The sequence below is a fragment of the Melanerpes formicivorus genome, unplaced genomic scaffold, assembly GCF_026170545.1.
Source record: "Melanerpes formicivorus ecotype bairdi unplaced genomic scaffold, bMelFor1.0.p_v2 SCAF_17, whole genome shotgun sequence".
Lineage (NCBI taxonomy): Eukaryota > Metazoa > Chordata > Aves > Piciformes > Picidae > Melanerpes > Melanerpes formicivorus.
Window position 1 is genome coordinate 5,348,241 of NW_027142369.1, and position 25,523 is coordinate 5,373,763.

The 25,523-nt window shown below is 39.4% G+C and overlaps 1 protein-coding gene across 1 annotated transcript in view; it reads left to right on the top strand.

Annotated features, from left to right (window-relative positions):
- The window catches only part of KCNK13 (potassium two pore domain channel subfamily K member 13), a 57,635-nt gene extending 36,000 nt beyond the window's left edge, over positions 1-21,635 (top strand). Inside the window, exon 2 of the mRNA XM_068148764.1 lies at positions 18,581-21,635. Coding sequence (XP_068004865.1) covers positions 18,581-19,473 — 893 coding nt within the window. The 3' untranslated portion in view covers positions 19,474-21,635. The remainder of the gene's footprint in view (positions 1-18,580) is intronic.
- The last annotated feature ends 3,888 nt before the right edge of the window (positions 21,636-25,523 follow it).

Below are 25,523 nucleotides of genomic sequence, written 5' to 3' on the forward strand. Positions count from 1 at the left end.
TACCATAATAAAGATTCAGGATCTACTAATCTGAGTAGAACAAGTAAATTAGTATTTTATTTGTAGTGTAAGAAGCAGAACTATACAGTCTGCTTAAAAGGATGAATGTGTGCTTTCATAATTTTCTTCTTATGGGGGCATATAGAAGGTGGCAGTTTGTTGACTTCTTTCTTTTAATTTGCATTTTGTCATGTACAGAAGCCAGAGAATAGCACAGACATTGATGTTTTCAGTAAATCTGCTGTGAGCAAAGTCCCTGAAAAAATTAGTTACTGTTCTCCATGCTGAATGAGGTGCAAGGCAAATGGTATCTGTGCCTGAATCATTAGAGGCCTTCTTGGATTCAATTGTTCCTTCCAACCCTGATTCTGATGATTCTGATGAAGGTAAAAATAGCAAAGTCTTCAACCAAGGTTATGAATGTGCTGTGGGAAGATGTGGAATGTTCTGTGAAAGAAGGGAATGCTGTCATCCTCAGCCTCCAAGGCCTTGGCTGTGGCAAGAGGCATAGGTAGTCATCTATGCAGTACGGTGTATTTTTATAATTGAGTTGTGAACAAAAACTGCAATGAGATGTATAGGTCAGAACTGAGCACAGTTCAAGATCTTACACTAAGATTCTTACATAGCAGCCAAATGATGCCCTCATTTCTATAATTTCAATGTTTAGTGCCCTTTTTCTAGCTGCCCCTCCACCCCGACCCCCCCCCCCCCAAAAAAAAAAAAAAAGTGTTAAAGGAATTCTTGAGGTTTACTGCACATTGAGCTAATAATTTCAGAGAAATGTCAGGAGGGACTCCAAGATCATCTTTCCACGGTGAAATGTCCTGGTCTGAGTCTGGCATTGTATAAGCATGGTTTAGGTTATTTCTCCCTCTCTATGCTTCCCTAAATTTTTACACTGATGTTCATCTGCTATCTTTCTGCAAACTCACTCCATTCTATGAAATCCTTCATTGCTGTCAGTGGCATTTGATTATCCAAACAAACCTGAGGTTCTCAGAGCCTGGTGTCTTTTCCCTGTCATTTGTGAAGATATTAACCAATACCAGTTCCTGGGGAATCAGCACATTCAGAAGATCTCCTGACTGTACCAACATACAGAATCTCTCTTCTACCTTTTTGCTGACAGTGACATAATGATAAAAAGTAAAGAAGTAAGCCAGCTTCACATTGAAGGCTCAGATGGACTCACTGATAACTAGTGAAGAAGGAATATAAGGAAAAAAGTTTGGATGTGAGTCTGAAAAGAAGCATTTTCAAATAGATATTTGATGATAAAATTATAAACCCCCAGGGTTTATAATTTTATTTCCAGTCTTCTAATCAGGTGTTCAACCTCATACTTTGTTAAAACAGTTGTGATTTATTCCTTTCCCTATTCTTAGCTCTGAAGTCCATGGAGACACCTGGCACACCTGGCATAGCACCTTATATTCAAGATATATTCAGAGGATGTCAGGAGTCTGGTACATTTGACGCAGAGCTGTAAAGGTCAGTTTAAATGTGAGTAACATGAGGGGCCAAATTCATATAGAGAAGCCTCCACCAGCATCCACTCACCAGCAAAACCTGTGGAATTTGATTACCACTTTTTGGAAGAGAAGGCAGCAATGGGCTTCTCAGGCTCGAACTATACTGAAAAGCAGAAGTTTTCAAACAGAAGGATCTGGAATCTTATGCAGATGTCTAGAAAGCAGCTTCTAAAAACCACTGATCACTTTACCTTGATCTGTCAGTGATGGCTACCCAGAGAGTAAGAGGAAAGACCACTCCTGGTCTGAACTTGCACTGGGTAAGTGTTTTGGTGGATCTGTCTAATGTTTTGAACCAAGTAAAAACACTTGAGTGTTTCAGACAAGGACATTCAGTGCTAAGGAGCTATGTTGGCAAGTCACTGAAGATAGTTTGCACTTTTGAGTGAAATCTTAAATGTTTTCTCTAACTCACTCAGTCCTTAAGTCTGCAAGAGAGAAGAGTTGCTGAAGAAGCCTGAAAGTTCTTCAAAGCCTTTTAAGAAGAAGACATATATAGCAAAAATTTTAAACAGAGAACATTTTTGATAACTTGTAAGGCAATTTGTTAAGAATTTTTGCTTCATCAATCACAGAAACAAAATACTAAATCGTTTTCTGATCCAGAGCAGCATTTGTTAAGAAGCATTTTGTTGGGATTTGAAGATTTTTGACATGGGTTTTGTCAAATGCCTGTCACATGTACTGACATTTCATGACAGATTTTGTGAGAGCAGGGAAAGGGTCTATGAGAACTCTCTGCCTTGCCTGTAACCCAGTTTCAAAGGCACATCATTTGAGGCTTTTTCCTGTAATCAAAGGTAAGCTTTTAAAAGGTTGTGAACAAATGTTTATGGCTGAACTGAATGATTCTTAAGCAAGAGACTGAAACCTGAATGATTATAAAACTCTCCTTGTTTGTGACTGAAGAGATTAAAAATGTTTCTGCTGAGAATAAAAGGCTATTTAAAAGTGCCTCTTAATTAATTACTTTGATCCAATACATGCAACAGTTGTGGAGAAGCCTTTCATCTCTGCATTACTATATTTATGAGAAAAATCCAGAGATCATAAGGTTACACTTCAGTCTTGTGATGCTTCTTATACTAATAGTTTAGTGTTACCCATTGAATTTATTCATTGGGACTATCCAACACCTTCAGTAAAACTGAATACAGATTTAAACTGGTTGTTTCTGTACATAATCAATTGGCAATCAGTTACAGAGGATATTTTTTTTTTACTATCCTACTGCATTGCCTCCCTATCTCAAGAATAAATACATTACCAGATTGTATGCAAAATCTTACAGCAAATTGCATTGCATATGTAAATAAACATTGCCCTAGCATGATTATCATTCAGAAAAGAGCAGAACAGACACATCTCTCTTAGCTTTATGAGCATTACTACAGTGGACTGGGATTTTAAAATCAAATTACTCAAGATCCTAGAAATGGAGATCTATTGCTAAGGAGGCTGGGTACATCCCTCACCTGTGATGCCTGGAACCAGCGTGTTTGGAAATATTCATTGCCTCTTTTCAACATTACAGTGGCAACCAGGTGAAAACCATAATCTTCAAAATGGCTATGGATGTGTTGCTAGATCTTCCTTACAGATAAATATTACATTAATTGTAAGGTAATGATACACAGCTGTTCAAGCACCTGGACTTGCAGTACAATTTTTGAGGTAGTTCTCTAAGCTAGGTGTCAGATGTTTTGAAAGTTTTGTCTTCAGTAGAACATTTGCTAAAACATCTTCAGCTTTAAACATTGTGGTGTCAGTTGTGAGACTGGTAAGTGGATGTTGAAAAGACCTTGATACTCAAAACCACAATATGAGGTCAGAAGGTACAAGGAAGACCACGTGCATCAGCTCTAACATGCATAGGAAACAGATGCCATTGTTAGCCAATGGTTATCAAAATGGATTCCCATCTTCCACCTTATCGTCCCTGATACTGATACATGAGCAATTCACTCATCTTACACAAAAGGTTTCTTTGGGGTGTGCCATGGTTTAGTCCCAGCTTACAGCTAAGCACCATGGAGCTGCTTGCACACTCTCACCTGCCCTGGTGGGATGGGGAGAAGATGAAGTTGATGAAGTTGAGTGCATTGGAATAGTTACTAACCTGAAGCTTCCTTTTGTTATTTCACAAAATGTTTTTGTTAGATGGTTCTGCTGGACCATCTAACTTGGTTGTTCAGCCTATTAGTGTTGGTAGGTATTGAAATCATACTCAATCCTAACAGCCTGGTGTGGGTTTGGGTTTATTTTCCTTGTTTGGCGCTTGTGGGAGTTTGGCAGTTATGGTCTCCCTGTTCTGCTGAGATGGGGTTAATTTTGCTCTGTCTATATCATCCTTCATTATAGATGTCTAGGATTTTTTTCAAAGACAACAAGCTTTATCTTTTTTCCTGCTCATTTGTCACTGTCCTCTGGAGAATATAGCTTTTTTCTCTCTTGTTAAGAAAGTTGCTATGACTTTGAAACTATTCATTTCTTCAGCTCCTGGCTGGGTGAGAAAAACAGTAATTTATATTTTTTCCTGTGTAGTTCACAAGCCTTGTTTTCAGAAGAAAACAAGTCTCTGTAATGGAAGTCTGATAAACTCTCTCAGACTACCTTACTGACAGGTGTTTTTTTATTTTAAAAGACATTCCTTTGTGACACAAGCTTTTGCACCTGTTTTTCAGTGTATGCATTATATACTATATCAAAGCACTACTTCCTTTTCATGTATGGCAAACTGGTTTGGACACAGCTCCCAGGAAGCCATTACAGAGAAACAGACGACTGCACAAAGTTCTTTTAATGCAGAAAGGATTTGATAAATGGCCTCAAAATTTGCAGATATGTTTTCAGACACTGGTCATCACAGTCCTGAGGAAACCTAATATTTAACTATATGTTTCTTTTCCAAAGTAAAATTTGCTGTTCTACTGTGGAATAAGCACTGTGAATGATGTGGTTAGAAGCATTTAAATCTCACTGGCACAGGTGACATCTGCAGAACTTCTAGAAGAGTTTTGACATTTCATGACATTTTTTTTCCGAGGGTTTTAAAATTAAACAACTACTTTGCATTTAGAGTTATTTGTGCATTTTTTTCATTCCCTGGCAGAATACATTATGAACTAAACAGATGATAGCTCGGTTCCTGGGATAAACATACATAGTAAAAGCTTTTTCCACTTCACTGTTTTCATAAGCAGAATCTGTAAAATAATTTTCATTAACTATGGTTATTTAATTAATCAGCATTGAAAATATCAAGTAAATCACAGCACATCTGTGAAAAAGGTATTTTCAAAGGAGAGTGTTGTACACAGGCTGCCAGCAGCTGAACCTCTGCTTCCAGGCTTAACAGCTTCTGAAAGAGCAGGAAAAGCCATCTCCCAAAATAATCTGAAATCTCTAGGATGATTCTAGTGATAAAGTTCTCTTTGTGCTTTTGAAAATGCCTTTCCTTCATTTAACTCCAACGTTTGAAATTATGGGTCTTGCTTAAGTGATTATTAGCACAAGAGCCAGAACATAGACCTCTGTTAGGGCTTCTGAGGTTCGAGAACATGATGCACAGAGAGCAGGACTGGTCATCTTTTAGATAGGTAGATAGTATGTTGTGTTTCTTTTAACATTTGCAATGTAACAATACTTGAACAGCAAGCCAGAGTTGCTATGAAGGATTTAGAGTAATGCAGTGTGAGGCCTCCCTGTCCTGTTTCACATATAGGTCTGGTTTTATGTAAGTGTGTGGAGCTGTAAAATGATATGAGTATTCTGAGACACTAGGCTTGACTTACAGATATATGCCACTAGATCTGTCACTAAAAGAGTGTCTCTGGCTTCAGATGGAGGTGCACATGTAATGCATTTAGGACATCCATGAGTCAGAGACTTAGTCAGTCCTTGCCTTTTGGAAAAGCCTGACATTTTGAACCCAAAGCTATACACCTTGTCATTGTGTGGATAGAAGCCAGCCTACTGTTTTGGCAGTGACTTATTCTTTTCTCCAAGCCAAAATTCACTGTGCTCTCAGCATTGGAGCTAGGTGAATCTTTAAGGTCTTTTTCAACCCAAACTTCTGTGATTCCATGCTTACTTCACAAACTCAGATTTTATTTTAAAGTCCATCTATCAGACCCCCTAGTATAAGTTTTTGTTCTAAAAATGCCAAAAAGGATGAGACATAACTTTGCCCCCTTCGTAACTCCTAGCTGAAATCTCTGACAATGTTTGCTCTCATCATTGTGAACCAGTTTTTGGTAATGTTAATCACCATATTACCATCTGCTTCTACCTTTTTGCAGAGTATTTCAGAACCCTTTGCTATATACCAGACCAACAGCCTTTTCTATACTGTGTGACCTCACGGTGCTTGCATTACATTTGCAGTCCCAGCAGCACCTGTTTGTCAGCTGTGACTTTTTGTACTTATTCTTAGCTTTTTGGGATGATCTGTCGGTCTCCAAGGAGCTATAGCAGTGTTTCTGCTGGTTTTTATATGCTCCTTTGATACGTCCTTCAGTTTGACACACCCATGCATCAGGCTAACCTGGTTTTCTTGGTGAGGTTTTCTGTTCCTTGGATGTAGCAATGCTGAAGCCCTTGGCACGCAGTGGTTTATGGTAGCAGTGGTTCCCAACTTTCTTTCTGCCATCAAGATAAGGCTTGAAATTAGTCAAGAAAATGTAATTACACACAGACACACATGCAGATATAGTAATTCTTCATGTTACCAAAAATTAGGTTTACTTACCTGTGTCCAACTTGTAATGCTGGAAATCTCTTTTCTTTTCTTTACCTTTTTTGAAGTGAATGCTCACAGATGAGGTCTTTCTGCTTTAGCTGAAGTACAAGTGACAGTGTTGCATAAAATTGCTCCGATTGTGTTGATATTTAAAGCCAGGGAAGAGATTTAATTTTAGAAAATCTCCTTCACTAAAATGCCATTAACAGCATTTCCCCAGGCTCGTGTTACCAAGGGGATACAAACAGACACAGCATCTTCTCACTTGTTTTTTTCTGCTAGTGGAAACCAAAAAATTGCATCTTTCTTTCCTTAAATTTACCTCTGAATGAGAAGAAACGCTGAAGCTTCATGCCTGAGGAAAGCTGTATGTGCCAAGAATTAAATTCACAGTACGCAAATTTGAACTAACCTTTGAAAGCTCTTAAAATATAGGCAGATTCATGATATTTAAAAGGAAAACTTTAGTGTAGATGATCCTACAGTTTAATTAGTACACATTACTTTCTTGTTCCTTAATAGCTGAAGTTATTATGTTTACATAGACTGACTGAAAACAAACCCTTGAAGCAGTGTTAATTACATTCATGATTCAGATCCTGTCAAGACAAATTATGGCTTGAAGTTACAGCTTATTGTTAGTTAAGTTAGACTGTTCAACAGAAAAAAAGGTTTATATACATGTATATGTAGCAATCATATGTACACATACTTATCTGATGGAGATAGATCAGTTTTGCATATATATGAATCCATTCATGTTCTTTTATGTTCCTTGTGCTGTGAGACAAAGAAATATTTTCAGTCCTGTTTTAGTCACACTTCAAGGTCTTTAGGCCTGGTTTTGATTCTTCACCACATTACAGACTATATATAATATATACCTGCCTTCTGAACATATTTTTATGGGATCAGTAAGAAAAGGCAAATATTTTAAAGCATTTTTTACTAAAAATACATCTTTATGGAGCCTTCTTTTGGTGCTAAATGTTAACTGAACATGCATCACAAATCAGCCTTACTGCAATTCTCAGTGTCCTTAAATCCAAAAGGGTATAACTTTGGATTTCAAATAGTGATTGGATTTCTGTTGTGATTAAAATTTTGATTTGTATCTAATTCTATGGTGTTTTTTAAACAGGAATTAAAGTGGTAACACTATTGGGTTTTACTGCATTTCATAAACTGCCTCCTCAACCATGGCATTTTCCAACTATGGAAGGGATCAGTTTGTTGTATCATATTTCCTTATTGTTCCTTTGATAAATACTTGTAAAGATTGGAGTTTAAGATTTTGCAGCTATTGTTAATTTTCAGGAAAACCAGTTCATGTTACATTATTTGCTGACCTGCCCAGGGCGGGGAGTCTTGCACTTTGCTGCAGTTTGAACTCAAGTCACAATATATGTATTACTTTTGCCAACCTCTGTGAGGCCTGTAGGCGTCCACCCTGGGAGAGAACTGTGATGCATTGGGTTAGTGGCAGGGTCAGATGAATCCTCTAGTTTTGGTGCAGTCAGGCTGGATGAACAGGTGCATCCTCGGCTTAGGGCATAGTCTGGGCATCCCTCCAGCACATAGCAACTAACTCTTTTTATTTAAACAAGAGAAACTACTGCCTTACCATCCTTCTTTTATTGAGGTATCAAACTGAGCTTTTTTCTTTATTTATTTCTTTATTTCTTTCCTTTAAAAAAAAAATATTTAATTGTAAAATGTAGAGCTTTCATATTTCAAAAAGAAACAGTAAAAAACTGGTTTCCAACAATCAGCAACCTAAGGGCTGCAGCCTCTGCCAGAGGTCTGGGACAAGGACAGTAGCACTACCAGCACTGAATGGTAATTGATGCTACTTGTCCACAGAACTGACACTCAGGGCTCAAGTACCTTTACATATGACATCCTAAAATTAGTTTTAATTAAATATTAACTACAAATGTGCTGATAACATTTAGATTATTTAATTAGATACATCTTTTTTGTGTTTTCAGACTAAATAGAAACTATACAAACCTTTAAATGACTGTTCGACAAGTCACAAAAAAGTCTGAAAATAAGAGTAAGGTGTCTTCAAAACTGATCCCTGTTCTGTGTAATACACAAAAGTTCTATACACTTACAAATCTATGGACAATGGAAAGGCACTGGGCATAGCACCTCAGGCATCAAAACAACATAAAAATTACAAAGGGAAACCAGAACTTAGGTGTGAAATATTTATACGTTGAATTTATGACAGCACAGGAACTGTAACAAGGCTTTGTAAGTCTCTTACACAAGACCTTGAAAGAACCTTAAATAAAATATAACCTTAATTATATAAAGCAGAATGGCAGAGATTCCATTAATTACCTTATACAAAAAACTTACAATAATGTAAATTACAGAAGCTGTCTCCCAAAGAGCTATCTATTATTTAAGGCCTTCAGAGACATTATAACAGAGGTATCAATAGACCCATAAAGATGCTCTCTATTAAAACTGAATTTGTATTACATTTTTTAACCAGTGTTGTCCATTTAGTGCTTTGTTTACTTATGTCTTCTATATTTCTTAATATTGGAAGCTTTTCTTAAGCTAAGTTTCTGTTCAAGGCAGAGAACATAGTTTATATATGTGAAATGACAGAAGAAGGGCAATGAGGCTGGTGAGAGGCCTTGAGCACAAGCCCTACAAGGAGAGGCTGAGGGAGCTGGGATTGTTTAGCCTGGAGAAGAGGGGGCTCAGGGGAGACCTTATTGCTGTCTACAACTACCTGAAGGGTGGTTCTAGCCAGGAGGGGTTGGTCTCTTCTCTCAAGCAACCAGCACCAGAACAAGAGGACACAGTCTCAAGCCATGCCAGGGGAAGTTTAGGCTTGAGGTGAGGAGAAAGGTCTTCACAGAGAGAGTTGTTAGCCATTGGAATGGGCTGCCCAGGGAGGTAATGGAGTCACCATCCCTGGAGGTGTTCAAGAGGAGATTGGATGTGGCACTTGGTGCCATGGTCGAGTAGATATGAGGTCTGTGGTGACAGGTTGGACTTGATGATCTTTGAGGTCTCTTCCAACCTTGGTGATTCTGTGTGATTTTCCAGATAGGTTTTAATAGTGGCTTACTGTGAGCTGAACTTTGCTGTGTTAAATACAGACATTGCCTCACACACACTAACACAAAATCAGCTTTACTTGTGCTCTCCAAAAAAACCCCAAACAAATCATTGAAATCTCCCAAGATTTTGCTGTATCTAGCTGTCTCACTCTCTCGGCTTCACACTAACCAACATTTGTTACATGACTGGTTTCTTGGGAGGCTTTTCTTGAGGCAAAGGAATGGTATTCACAATCTTTCACAGACATCCAGTATCGCCACAGTGGAGCAAACAGCACAAGAATTGTGCAGTCCTCAAAACAGTATTTCCCTACCATCTTTCAGCCTCATTGAAACAGTAGTAAGGGTGCTGTCTGCTAGGTTTGATGACTCTCCAAACAAGGTAGAGTAGGGTAAAAAACATCTCAATATATATCAGAAAGTGATGACTGTACTTGGAAAACATCCAAACGTCTTATAACATTAGTTTCAGCATCAATATTGCCCTTTAAGAATGGACTTAACCCTGCTAAGAGCTCTGAAGAAGGTTATATCTCTCTCAGCCTGCCTGAGCACAACATTGCAGGTGCAGACTGGCACAGAAGAAAACAGCATCAACAGCACTCCAGGCAGGGCCCCAGGTCTCCAGTCCAGCACAGCAGTGTAGATATGACTTGGGTCTAATAGCTTTGGAGACATTTCCAGCTTTTACAGCTCCAGAGCGCTTGGGATGCCCAAGTGGGAGGTGTAGAGCTCATTCATGAAGGCATATCTGGAAACAGCACTATTGCAGCCCTCCTGGACAGGCTGGGCCCTTCTCTACCACCTCCAATCTGCACAAGAAAATAGCATTGCCAATGAAATGAATGCTGTCACATCCTAGGCTGTCCCAAATGAAATATTTTGTCAGATAATTGTTGCAGTGAAGGAGAGCTTCAGGACATGGCCAGCTCATTCGCCTCTCTTAGTGAGAGAGAAAGTCAAGATGTTGAATGGTTGTTCACAATATGTATGGACATGTGTCTCACCAGCCAGCCACACAGCTCAGATGCTGAGCTTCCACTGAAGGGAAATTGTAGGGGTGTTGGCATGCATGTGTGCTCTTCTACATTCACTTAGTAAACTGAACCACACTAGGCATATTTTTTTTCACATCAGAAATTGGACCCAAGCCCAAGTTTACTGCTGTCAGGTAGCTGTGACAGTTTCCATGGACATGCCCTCTCATGCAGCCTTCATGGAAATATGTCCTTTTATTCTCTTCCTGGGAAGAGGGATTTTATATTGCCATTCCTTTCCAGAGCAGGGATTTCTTACAAGCTTGCTGACAAGAATGTTATATGGGAAGCAATGTGACATGATTTGAGGATGTTTTAGCTGTTGCTACGAGAGTTCCTATTGGTGACAGTTACTCTAGCATAAACATTTCCTATGACTACTTATTCTGCTGAGAGAGCACCAGAGTAGGCTATCATGGTAGAAGCTAATTTTGCCAAATTATTAGTAGAAGACACTGTCTCAAAAAGGTCTTTAAAGTACAGCCTCTCTTAGAGTTCTTTCTTCTGCCTCTGTTTCAGAAGCACAAAATATCATTACATACTTCAGTACAGAATGTATCTGAGGGAAGGAGAATCAGTATCCTTGCAGGTATTAAGACTTTAAATTTTCTTTTTCCTAATTCCTTTTTACTTGATGATCTTTTCCCTGCAACTGAAAGTCTTGGTCCTGTTTAGCTTGGTTCACAACTGTTACGATTCTCAAATCATTTTCCAGTGGCTGTTCACTGGCAAAATTCATCATGACCGAAGTAGAGATGGCAGAGAAAAAGGAGGAAAAGAATTAATTGAATAAAGAGAAAAATGCATTAGGCATACAGCCACAACATCACAGACAAAGAGCTCTGATCATAGGTTAAACTGGAAAGCTATTTTGTGATGATATTTATATTCTAGCATCAAAATGATTCATTATTGTTGCAATAGTGTTACCCCTGTTATTACCCACTTCCTCTTTGTTGAAGAGGCAGGAACAGTGAAATGCACACATTCAAAAAGGAAATTAAATCTCTCAGAAAAGAGACTTTGCAGAACAATAGTGTCCTGGTTTCAGCTGGAGTACAGTAAATTTTCTTCCTAGTAGATGGTACAGTGCTGTATTTTGGATTCAGTCTGAGAATAACATTGATTACACACTGATGTTTTAGTTGTTGCTAAATAGCGCTTACCACGAGTCAAGAACTTTGCAGTTTCCCAGGCTCTACCAGTGAGGAGGTGCACAAGAAGCTGAAGGCAACATGGCCAAAATGGCTGACTTGAACTAGGCAAAGGGATCCTTCATACTCAGTATAAAAACTGAGGGTGTTGGTCAGGACGTCACTGCTCAAGCGTTGGTCAGAGAGTACTGAACAACTGAAATTCGCTTCACTTGTCATTTCTTGGGATTTATTTCTCTTTCTTTGTTGTCTTCCTATTCATTATCTTTTGGGTTGTTGTTTTAGTATTATTGTTAATAATATTACTACTACTAATAATAATTTTTTTTCTTTTATTATTTTAGTTACTAAGTCATTCTTATATCAAGACATGAATTTTACTTCTTTATTTCAGTTCTTCTCCCCGTCCCACTAGGAGAGAGGAGGGGTGAGTGACTGTGGGATGCTTAGTCACTGACAGGGGTTAAACCACAACAAACAGAAAGACCCAACCTAGTGATCCAAAATTAATGATATAATCTATATGTCTGTCCCAGTCTTCCTACACACATGTTATATTCAGTGTTCTGGGCTTTATTTATGAGGGATTACAGTAGATGAACTGTTTTTCATACTCTTTCACAGCATCAGGCTTACCAGGAAATGAAACCTGAAGGTTTAATTAAATGTAGCCTGCGTGTGTCAGGACATCCAGAATTAAAACGTGCTAAACGTGTATCACCAGGCAAAGGGGGATGAGTCTGGGTAATGATCCAGGAGAAATACTTAGAGGAATTGGTAGCACTGGAGTAGTTTACAACAGAGCAGATGAAAGGACCTGATACTGGCCTGGCATAGGCAACTGGGCTCCCTGAGGCTTTGTGTTGTGTGTGTGTGACATGCTAGGTCTTGAGTGGCACAGGTTCCCTGGGCAGTGTCTAGGGAACGCGACCTGTGCAGAGGGAGAATGGCTGAGTGGGACGGCTGCACAGCCTCGTCCTGGGGTCTGGCTTTTGGAGGCTGGTGCTTGATTCAATTCAGCTTTTCTAGATTTTACAGCAACTAGGAGGTTTCATAGAGTTGATTAATTACAGAAATGTGATGCCTGTTTCCTCTTGTTAGATTTAAATATAAGCATGTTTCTGTTAGATTGAGGTCAGTATTTGCTTAATGTTACTCAATAGTTACCTTCTGTTCAGGATTCCATTTTGAAGAGCTTGGACCTGTTGGACCTCAGTTCTTCTTGTCAAGCTGACTATCTTCTTTGGTTATACCCTGTACTTGCTTCAGGAAATCGTGTCACATGATTACATTACACTATTGATGTATTTACACTCTTTAATTATTCTTCTGTGTAAGTATCCTCTTGGAATATGCACACAATATTACCTGAACACACAGGTGGATGTAAGAGCACATTGCAGTAACAGTCTTCAGAATAGAAGTTTTGCTACCACAACAAAATCTGCAAAATAGTTTTGCAGAGGAAGTGTGCAGTGCTATAGAAAACTAATTGACTCTACCTAGAGTTTAAATTCCTTCTAAGTTCTGAAAATGTAGCTCTGTTACAGAGAAAAATTCAGAATTAGCATGAAAATTCAGAAAAAAAAAAACTGGATTATTGCTGAATTATTTTCAAGAATGCAATATGTGAAAAAAACCAAACCACAATAATTGAAGGAAAATTGAAGCTTCAAGGAACATAGTTGCTCAGTTCAGATGAGTATTAGGATAGCTAACACCAATTTTTAGTAGTCAGTACACCATGGGAGACAGGCAAATCAGTATTATGCTGATTTCAGAACACAAATCTGAAATTTTTACTAAGAAGAATTTGTTCTTTGCTGAGCTAATAACATTAGGGTTTGTCATGCACTTCTATCAATGGTGATAATACAGTCCCATATCTGCAGATATATCTGACAAATTAATTGAAGCACTCTTTAGTATGGTAAAAAATACTCAGTTTGTCTAAGAAATGTTACCCAACTTGTAAAATAAACTTCAGTGAATTTCATCATCATTATCTCAAGCATTAAAAAAGTCACAAGCTTTTTTTTTTTCTCCTGCAGTTATTTCCTGTTTCTATTTCATCACAAGAAGCAATCTTGCATTTTAAAATAATCTCCAAGTGTCAGCCACTGATTATTTCCTCTTCTATATTATTTCATCATTTCATTTTGTAGTTGCTTCCCAATCTGCAGTTTAACTTGTTCCTCTTTCACTGTTACAATGGATCAGACTGCTGCTCTAATTGCTTCCCAAGTGTTGCAGTTTGAGCTGGGTGCCCCCTGCTGTGTTTACTTCCTGTGTCCAGAAGTCCCCCCAGAGGGGTGGACGCAGGAAATTAGGTATTTCTTACCATAATTCTTTGCACTACTGTAAGATCCAGTGCGGGGTCTAGCACTTCCTCTTTCTTCCTTACCGTCACCGATCACTGGGGGAGATGTCTCCCAGCCATGAGCCTGGCTAGGCCCAAGGCTACGGGGGGATGTGTAGTCTCAGATCTGGCCAGCTGAGACTAGCCTAGCAGTGGGAGGAGGGGGAAGAAGGAGCCCTGGGGGTCTTGGGTGTACCCTCAGGTGGGGATGGGATGTCTCTGGGTCTGTTTTGGGATCTTTCTTTGTCACTGCGCTTTTGGCTTTCCGTAAACATTCACTGCCTTCTATTTAAACTCTCCATCACTTTTGCAATCCGTTTGTCTGAGTTGTTATTTCTGCCCGTGGTGGGGAGGGGTGCTGCCTCAACCCAGCCCACCAAGTTATTTTCCTTCTCTATATTTGATGTTTGGTTTCTCCTCTGTTACTCATATTTGAGTAATCTCTTTCAAACTGCCAGGACTGAAGTTTTTCATGCAAGACTTAAAGAACTCAAACGTATCTGCTGCTTAACTAACAGTGCATTATAGCCTAAAGTCAGGTTTGGTGCAAGGAGAAGAAAAGATTAACAAATGTAGCAATAACTTATAGAAAAGGCTGAAAAGATGCTTCTGGAAACCGTAGGCCACATTAGGAAAGTGTAAATGAGAATATCATTGGTTGGGACGTTCAAAAATGCAAGAGAGATCTTGCAGAGGGAGGTTGTGTCTCACAAAATTGTAGTGTACCTGGACATTCAAAAACCTTTTCAGCAAATGTCTTCATCAAAGCCTCTAAAGAAATAAAACTCTGAATGGGATGAAAAGTGGAGTTCTACAATTGATATACAACTGTTTCAAAAGAACAGAAGAAAAGTCTAGGTGTCAATGTCTGGTTTTCAAAACACAAGCAGATTAACAACAGGATCCTGCACTTCAGACTCCATTCTCCTTTTCTGTAATGGAAGGAAATAAAGGCATTTGCCAAGCAAAGCAGGGAATCCAATTTTTTTAGTCCCTTGCCCTGTAGAGTATGGGAAGCAAAAGAGAGGGGATAAATACTATTTCTGATAGTGTCCCATCAATCTTCTGGAAAATATATGGTGAGGCATTAATGCTGTCTCTGGGTGGGGATTTTAGTGCACTTTGCCTCCATATATTCATGTGGAAATGACACCTGGCTCTGTACCAATCGTGTTCCTGTCCTTCCTCATAAAAGAGATGCTGCAAGTCCTGACCAGGTCCAGGATGCAGACAGGATGTATGGAGACCCCCAGGACAGACGTTGCAGTGCTAAGTGTTGTCTTTGCTTTCAAAGAGAACAAATCATGACTTCTCTGATGCCCAAGTAATGTGTATGAATCCAGCACATGTACAACAGGCTTATTTGGGTGTCCCTAGGTTAGAGTTTTAGTGTGAGAGCTTTCATTGACCTCATGAAGAAACTGATTTATCCATAGATCTGTGTTTGTGCAGCACGAGGTCATTGGTGATATTACTGTAACACGAATGAATCCTACTGACATGACTTTATGTCCATCAATGAGCTGCATTTTTCCTTACACACATTTAGGGAAAAGAAGATAACCTTTTACTTCTGGCTAGTGTTTGCTGGGCTGTCATATGAAAAGGATTTTTGAAGGAATTAATGTTTTAGTAGAGATTAATGAGCAGTGTGTTTCATATCTGATGGCAGGAAAAATTAAGACAAAAGCTTAACCTGAATTTGTGCTGGAATAGATTTTTTTAGACCTTTTGGAAGGACAAAAACTAATTAAATTTTCAATATGTTTGATTTTACCATTAGTGAAAGATAGCATTCCATTTGAAGATGATTAAGCCTATTAAACTCTAAAAGATGTTTTCCAAGATTTGTTTCCATTTTTTTGCTTCAAGTATTTTTTAACTAAAAGGTGATTAATACTTCAAATTTTTATTTTTTTTTCATAAAAATGCCAAAAGAAAATATTTAATTTTATTTCAACTGTTTCAGCCTTTTACCATTTTGCCCTCCTGCTTTTCTTGACTGAAGCAATTCACCAAATTTCCTTGGGCTTACAAACATTTCAAACACCCCAGGTGTTCGACTTACCGACAAACAAGTAGTAGTCTATACTACAGCATTCCAAATTAATCCCAGGTGTAATATGGTGATGGTCACAGTTAATCAAGCATAATGTGACCCAGAACATGCAAGGCATTTCAAAATCTGAAATTATTTCTGGAACTAAAAGCCTATAGCTCATTTTTGAGAAGTGGTCTTTAAAGGAAAATAATTTTTAAATTAATTAATACTTTTATGCTGCTTTCAGGTTTTCCGTTTTAGTGCTTCTTTGGAAATGCTAGTATTGATTGCTACTTAATGTTGATACATAATGAGATTTGTAAATTGGAAAATGAACAAAAAATTGCATTTACTCCAGAAGGTAAAAAGAGTGACCTCCTGAAAAGGAGGAGCTGGCAAGGAACAGTCACACTCAGATGCTCATTGCCTATCCGGATCAATGTTTTGCATCTTTTGGTATTTATAGCTCGCTGTACATTTCCTGTCATGCCTACATGGGCGCCTTTGTAAAGCCGCTGCTAGTGAGTTTTCACCCACTCAGAGCTGCGCTCAGAGACAAATTCCAGCCATCTAAACAAACAAATTTGAGTTGCGCAGGCTCTGGCTGTGAGGCTGTGGTGGGTTGGAAATTCTGCGCCACACTAACCCGGCTCCCTCCCCCCCCCCCCCTCCCCACATTAACTTTACCAGACTAATTCAGTTTGGAAGTAAATGAACCCTAAACCACCACAGATGCCAGTGGCAGAATCCTGAGAGGCCTGTGAGGTGTACTGCCACTCTGGAGGTGTGAACCGTAACTGTGTCTCTCTTGCCAGGGCATTTGCTTTATGCTGTGAGAATGTTCACCCTGTGCCAGAGGCTCTTCAATCTTTCTGCCCAGTCTGAAGCTGCTTTTATTCTTCAGCAGCCAAGGTGGGCCAGGGAAGTTCCCAACTCCCTCCCCACAGACTGCTTTGGGAAAATCCCTCCAGTTGCAGAGATTCCTCATGTCCATCGGTCTTTATATGTCTGTCCACAGGGTGGAGGTCATGACTTGCATATAAGTCAGCCTGCACAGAAAATAAGCGTCAGAACTAGGATTATAGGAGGATTGAGTCATGGAGCAGAAGGAGAGGTAGAAGTGTGTGAAAATACCTGTGTGCCAAGGGGAACAACAGCAACAAGTTCTTGTCACGAACATTCTGATTATGTGAATTTTCTCTTGTGCTGTTCCTGACACAGAGCTGCAGTCTGGCTCTCTCTGGCACAGAAATTTGATGAGGAGGCTTGAGCCTCCAGTAGTGCCTCTGGATGCTGTGGTTTGGCTGTGGGCACAGATGAAGATGCAACAACCCTCTCAAGCCCAGACTTAGGGCTGTTATTCAGAGGGGGTTATGCCAGAGGGCTGCAGGAGACATCTGTCTCTTAACCATGTGAGGCAAAAGCAGTGTTAGAGAAGAATCTGTGCTGGTAACAGGTTTCCAGTGAAGGGAAGATGAGTGCAGTTCTGCACTGTTGGAAAGATGGTTTCTTCACAGTGCACTTGTCTGTCTTCCAAGCACAAGTATATCACACTGAATGCGATTTCCTTTATTTCCCAGAGCCTAGTGTCTGTAGTTCATAATTAGCATCTCACAATTTAAAGGAGAGGGAGGAAAATAACTGTCTCTCATCCAACATGATTTTTCTGTCCTCTCATTTTGGGTTAATTGATCAGTTGTCTAATACTTTATTAATCCTAATGAAACAGCAGTAATGTTATTTATCATGAGTATTACTGCAGTTTTGCTCAGTGATGTTCTGGACATGCTTTTATTCTTTAGTCTTGTTTTACTAAAGCAAGACTCTCTTATTAATAATTTTAACCAAAATAAAATTATTGTTCACCTCTGACCTGACAAATCCCACAACAGGGAATGAGACCAGAGGCAAATCCAGACTTGATGTGGGGAGTAGGACACAGAGAAATGAGAAAACTTAAGCAATTCTGATTTTAAAAAAGGGCTGATAATGGGTGACAGACACCAGGGCAGATACAAGGTAGTTGTGATGCCTGCTGGGTATCCCTGACAGGTTGCTGACCCTGGCAGAGCCTGTGTCCTAACCTGGGCTTCCTTGACCAGGCTGCAAGGGGTACTGAGTGCAAGCTGACATGCCATTTTCACTTACAGCAGGAGCTAAGTGACTCTCGGAAAAATCTCACCTTGTATTAAAAGATCTGGTGGGGACAGACTCCTGCAAAGCAAGAGTCACCTCTGGGTTAGATTTATGGTGTCGAAGAGCATCAGAGAGAAAGAAGTGGGTGTAAGAGCCCAGACATTTGGAAGTAATTCAAAGGACAAAGAGGGAGAAAGCCTAGCAGCAAGACCAAAATTCAGACCTTTGCTAAATCCTCTTTTCTTTCCAGTGTACTTCCTCCTGCTTTTTATTTCATTCTGATTCTGGAGGAAATGCTTACGAGAGTTCCCTACTCTTATTGGTGGATCACCAGTGGGTAACAGCTGGGGACCATGTCTTTGCTTTTTTCCAGAGCTGCACTGTACCACAGGGATTTGCTGCCACTTTGTCAGTCTTGCACGTGACAAAGCTCCTGACATGCCAACTGCAGGTTTATGTTTTTTTAGCTGTTCTGTTTTGTCTTCCAGGGTTCGGCATGACCACCCCAGCCACCGTTGGAGGCAAAATTTTCCTGATATTTTATGGCCTTATAGGATGTGCAGGGACCATTTTGTTCTTTAACCTGTTCCTGGAGCGCTTGATCACTGTCATAGCCTACGTTATGAAGTCCTGCCATGAGCGACAGCTGAGGAGGAAAGGGGTTCTCCCTCACAATGGCCGACGGGGCTCAGGGACCTCTGAGGTGGACAGCCTGGCAGGCTGGAAGCCCTCTGTGTACTATGTCATGCTGATTTTATGTGTAGCATCACTCATTATTTCCTGCTGTGCCTCTGCAATGTACACACCAATTGAAGGGTGGAGTTACTTTGACTCACTTTACTTCTGCTTCGTGGCCTTCAGCACCATCGGTTTTGGTGATCTGGTCAGTAGCCAGAACATCAAGTATGAGAGCCAAGGCCTTTACCGCTTTGGCAATTTTGTCTTCATACTTATGGGAGTGTGCTGCATCTATTCCTTATTTAATGTGATCTCTATTATAATCAAACAATCTATAAACTGGATATTAAAGAAGCTGGACTCTAGGTGCTGCCACAGGTGCCAAAGAAAATTACTTCGTTCACGGAGGAATGTAGTAATGCCAGGAAACGTGCGCAGCAGGAGGAACATCTCCATCGAGACCGATGTCGTCAATGAGAGTGACACAGATGGACGCCGGTTGTCAGGCGAAATGATCTCCATGAAAGACTTCCTGGCCTCCAATAAAGTCTCACTGGCCATCATGCAGAAACAGTTGTCAGAAACTGCTAATGGCTATCCAAGGCAAATGAGCTCTAACTCAAAGCAAAATGGATTCTCTGGTGGAGTTGGAGCCCTAGCAATTATGAATAACAGACTGGTAGAGACAAGTGTGGATAGGTAAAATAATAGCAGTGAAACAGTGTGAAACACTGCAGCAAGTATAGAAACAACATGAATCAAGCAGAAATATCAAGGCAGAGAGTGTCACCAGAGGGTGGGATGGATGTGAACAGCATACCTCCTTTTGGAAGACTCTTTTTTGGGGTTGTCGTTTGAAGTCTTTGCTCTTTGAATTGTACCAGTCTCAGCCTTCCTTCCTCCCCTTCCTTCTCTTCCTCAAGCAGGTCACTGTATGAGAAATGTAATTTATCCTTGAGTTCAATCTTCCATGTCCTCTTCTCCCCCAATGTGAAATGAAGATTTCAGGATAAGAAATCTGTGGTATAGGAAGAAGCCAAATGTGTTATTTCAAAGATGGTTCTGAGCTTTCTGTCTTACCCTTGTCATATCTGTTTTCTCAAAGTAGCTTCTCTGAGACCAAAAGAGAAGGATCAGCCTTTCTCTGTGATATTGCAGATCTAATTCAATGGATTGAAAAAAAACCAAAGTATTTTATTTTATTTTATATATCACTTCTTAAAATGTATTTCTGTTGTGAAACAACAAGGCTTAAAAATCCAACTCCTGCTGGCATCTTATCTGTGTAAAGCTGGAGTAATTGTATGAAAGTTGGTAGGACTATTCTAGAGCTCTTGTGAAACAAATGAGAAGGGAATGTGGCCTTTAAATTTTAATTTAGTCTTCCCTTTAAAAGGATACTATCAAAAGTGATAGAACAAAAATTGATCTTACTTCTGTTCTCTCCGTTTACATGGGGTTTTTTCCTAGGCTAAATGTTCTTCTAGAATTGAATCACTGTGGCTTTCTGTTTCAAAAATATCAAATTAAATTGAAAACTGCCATACTGAAGAGCTGCATGAATTATTTCACAATAAGTGTCAGGACTTCTCCAAATTTCTGTTCAGATTTTGTTCAATTGTGAATGAAGCAATTGAGCATCCGCATTATGTAATGCAGTTAGTTTGCACAACAGACTTTAGTATACAATTAGATTGCTATGCCAACATTCAATGTATTATTATAAGTGACTGTGATCACAAAATCACTTTGGCAGTGTCCTTTTTACCTTTCATGTAATTGTGTCATTCTTCACCTGTTTTTCTGGCTTTCAGTGATGATAATGACAGGGTCTTGATTAGGGAAATAGAAAATGTTTAACACCTCATTTTTCTCAATGAAATGCTCCAAGTGATCATTTTGACTAGAAAGGAGACTTCAATGAAAAGAATAATAATTGTGAGGAGAATGTGAAAACAGGAAAGGAGATGAACTTTAATGGCAGCAAAATCATCCTTTATATTAGGCAACTGGAGAAATAAGGGATTAAATTAACATAAAGTCTCGCAAGAATTTAAGGAAGACTGGGCTGAATTTCTGATTCACTTTTAGCCATGTGATACATTAAAGCCAAACAGTATATGAGAGTGCAAATAAACAGGATTGGTCAAAAAGGACCTGATCCAGTTCCCCATGAGAAGGACTAAATATTTTCTCACAGCTAGAAAACCTTGCAGAATGCTACAGTTTTAGAGAATTTAAAACATTTATGCACTTCTTAGTACAGAACAATGCAGACAGCCTCTTCAATGTAAATTACATTACATTAGACATTAGTATCATATTCTTTTTCTTCATTCTGGCCTAAAGTTACTTTATTTAGTTTCCTGATACTGTAGAATAACATTTTAATACTCATTTTAAGCAATATTTGAATTTGAAAACAAAAACATACCTCTTGGAATCTTTTCATATAATAAAGGAAAAAAATACTAAGCAAATGTACTTAAATCATGAGAAGAATTGCAAGCACTTTTGACAAAGCCAAAATTAAATCCTGCTGCTCTCAGTTACAAGGAGAGCTTCAAGTTAAAGCCATTAGTCCAAATTCTGATGTCATCTCATTTCTGCAGCACTGAAATACTCCTGTTTGCATCCATGCAAAATCTGAATTGGCTCCTAACCCCTAACTTGGGTGAGAAAAGAAGTCTGACTTGTTTGAGGCAGGGTATGTACTAGCAAAACTTGCCACTGAGCTATTTTAGATGGTAATGTAGTACCTGAGGTCCATTATATTGTTGCACCTTTTTTTTCTCTTTTTTCCTGCCAAGACCTTCTTTGTCTCAACCTCGTTGAATAAAAATACTTGTATATAAAAAGACAAAAGTACTGCCTTGAAGCCTTCTTTCTAAATTCATCCAGCAATGCCTGTGTTCACTGCCTGTAACCCTAAGATCTCATTGTTACAGAAATATTACCCTCATGCTGAAAGCTCACAGAAATACTTAGGATTTGACCCATCGTGTCAGCAGGGCTCTCAGCCTGGACAGAACAGCCACAGTCTTGAAGCTGACTTTTCAGTTTGTATCAGTTATTAACTATAAGTGGCAAACAGCAGGTTTTGCTGAGCACGGAAGACAGGAAAAGTTACTCATCGCTACTTTCTTTTCCATATGATTGAGGCATTATCATCTTTGACAAGATAACCAAAACAACAATCAAGTTTCTTTAGTTCCTTTATTATTTAGTTTTGAAAGAGCCAGACTTTGTATAGGATTTTGACTCAAATCCTTACACATCTAATTAGCTTTCAAAATCTAAAATCTGATTCTGGAAGTCGGGAATATCCATAGCAAATAGGTGAGAAAGCAAATTTTAAAAGGGAAACCATATGTTCACTGATGGAAGCAGATAAAACATTACAGTCTGTATAGTCAATTTAACAAAGATTATTTAGCTTTTAGAATGTGACACATCCAAGCAGCAGATCATTAAAACGGTCTTGAGATGATTTCAACTGCTTCCATGAAGTGAGACTGTTATGCTGTTCCTTTCCATTCTTGCAATATTGAGCCTTGGTTACGTGTCACCACAGAGGAGTCTTCACCAGCTATTTTCAATAGATCTGAAAACATCTATGGTCATGAGAGGAAGACACTAACTTGTAATCTTGATCAAATAGACTGGGTAGGACTGTATGAGACTGGTGTACTCTACCTTCATTGGGTTAGTCCTGACTTTCTGCTCTCTCAAGCACTGTCTCACTCATGACCCAAGCCTGCTAGTTGCAAGGCTTTCTGCAGTGGTTTTGTAATCCAATTTCATGTCCACTGAAGACGAAGATGGAATAAGTACACTGCTTTTGTCTAATCATCTCTCTTCAGATGAATCACTGTTTCAGAGATGAAGGATATTCTGTGACTGTGCCATTTTGTATTCTGATGTCATCCTGTAGACCTCTGTCACTGAGATTCCCCCTGTAGCAGTCGTGCTGAACGTTGAATGAGGTAGCTTTACCTAAGAGACCAGTTGAATTCTTAGACAGTGTTTGGAATAAATAAAAATACTTTTGAGATCAGAAAGGGAAATCTCCTTCTCTGGAGACTTTCAAAAGCCACCTGGATGTGTTCCTGTGTGACCTGCCCTAGGTGATCCTGCTTAGCAGTGGGGTTGGATTCAATGATCTCTAGAGATGCCTTACAAGCACTAAGATTCTGTGATTCTGACTTCCAGTACAATGGTTCTATTACAATTGTTTTTTCTAAAGACATTGAATAGAGAAGTCCCCAAAAGTAGCATCAGGTTATTAAAGTCATAAAACATGTAGAGATACAATCATACATGTCCCCCCAAAAAAAGCAGAATTAAGCCTAAGAGTGACCAGTGCCCATCTTGTGTGAAAAATAAGTTTCAATTAAAATACAGACAATATCACATTTCTTGCAGTACTTTTGAAAGTATTGATGAGGTATCAAATAGCCAGGGATCTATCTGCAAAGCTGTGTAATCCAAATTTTAATGCCATATTGCTTAGCACTAAAATATCAGTGAATAAGACAAACCTGCTTCCAAAATTACTGAGTTTCCCTGTTGCCTGCCATGAATTTGCATGGTGGCTAGTGAGATAAGGGGCAAGGGGTGCAGGGAAAGTGTAATGCAGAAATGTTTCCAGGAAAACCTTGGGTGTACTGAGGCTCTGAATCTGCACTCAACAGGTCAGGAGTGCCACTAAAGTCAGTGGGTTAAACTGCAAGTTGCATCTTAGAAGACTGAAACTGAAAGTCATTCCAGAAGTAATCTCTTGGAAGCTGGGCTTAGGGTTATGCGATGCCTTAATATTATTATTGTACAATATTGTTATTGCACTTTGAAAGGAAAGATTTAATGCTAATCCAAATGTTTTAAAAAATAAAGGTAGCTCTTAGGGTTTTTTGGCTAGTCTTAGGTTTTGTAAAATTTGTGTAGCAGATGCTTTGCTGGGTACATAGATGTCAAAGGAGTTAACATTCATTTATCACCATGAAGGACACAGTCCTCTGTTTACAAGGACATGAAGAGGCTTTTCAAAGGCATCTAATTCCTGCTGAAAGTCAATTCACTTCCCACTATGCACAGACTTTAGTAAAAGTCAGGTACCTGATTCCCTTAGGCAATTGCAGAATCTCAGTCGTGCATTAGGTTTTGAATCTAAACTGACCTGGCAGTGTCCCTGAAAAGTTCAAACACTTGGAGCAAGGTTTCCGTGCTGTGGCACAGTAATAGCTGAGTTCATTTACTTAAAAGCCTTTTATGGTGAAAGTTTTGCATCAGCCACATGGCACAAGCAATGTTTACAGTTTGTTTTATTTAATCTTGGCCTCTGCCAGTTTTAATTATATTTGACACATTTGTAAATTGAATAACAAGGAGAAGGTTAGACGAGGGGTGAAAAACAAACCATCTCCATTTCTCATACTGAATTAATAAAGAGGAAGAGATCAAGTAGGGGAAAGAGTTTTCTGATTAATAGTATATTTGAATCAAGTTCCTCTGGAGGTGGTGGATATAAAGTTTGTTGCATGACTCTTCACCAACAAGTGTGGAAGTAGAACCATTTGTGATGACCTGCAGATGTCCTTGTTCTGGGAACAGCAGCTCAGTGATCCTTATGTCACAGAGGCCCCCACAAAACAGCAACAACCACCCAATGTTGTGGATTTATTGTGAACAAAGTTAGTCAGCCCTTCTTCTGATACAATTAAATTACAAATTCAGGCATCAGTCAAGAGGAATATACTAGTACATGACCAATTAAGCTTCAACCTTCAGCTTTAAGGAACATTGTACATGCACTCACCCATAAGGGGGAAACCTCCCACTCAAGGGTACCCAAAATATACACTCACCAAAAGGGGAGTGAGGAATTGCTCAGTCCATGGAAGTATCTATAGATGGCATCCCATTCTAAGGGGAGAGGATGCAACTGCCAGGCTGATTGCTCTGTGGAGACAACTCAAAATCGCTTTGTGGTGGGACTCTGTTTATACCCTAAGTCAAAGGCGCACTGTGGTCAGTTCCAATTAGTCAAAGGGACAAAGCCACAGAACCACACAAAAGCAGGGTAACAGCCTGGGCCCAGATACACCAAGCCAAGCTGATCTTTATCAACCTATAGCAAGCCTCAGACATTTGTCCGATGTCTCTCAGACATTTGTGTTTGTCAGAGCAGTTGTACCTGCCACACCTTACCTTAGAGAATGGTCAGCATTTCAATCAACACACTTTGAACCTTTTATTGTTGTGAGTCAGGTTGCTAGCATATAGCAAATGTTGCAATTTCTCAAACCCCTCGAGTAGTGAAGTTATATTGGCCAAAATCTCATCAAGCTATGAAGAATCACTAAGTGTTGTCTTTCCCCTGCACAGAAAGTGAGTTTGCTGAGTGATGCTGCTTTGCATGTAGCACACTGTTTGCAGTGTGTTGAAGTACCCTACTCTCATGAAATATTCACCACCACCTTGTACCAAGAGGAAATCACAACCCTTCCTCTGAAGCTATTGAGTTTGGGCAAACACTAAGGTCTAAGCTAAACAGTGAAGAGCATCTAGGCATCTGATTTTCTCAGCTTGATCTGTAGCAAATGGGTGTTTTGACCTGTAGGTGTCCTTGGTGGTGGTGGTCTTATTAGAGAAGGCAAGGACTGGAAAGGTCAGTCAGGCTGTCAACCCTAGGCTCTTAGGCAGGGAGCAACCCCCCACATCTTCACTTGGCTCTACATGTTGGTTGGCTCCAGT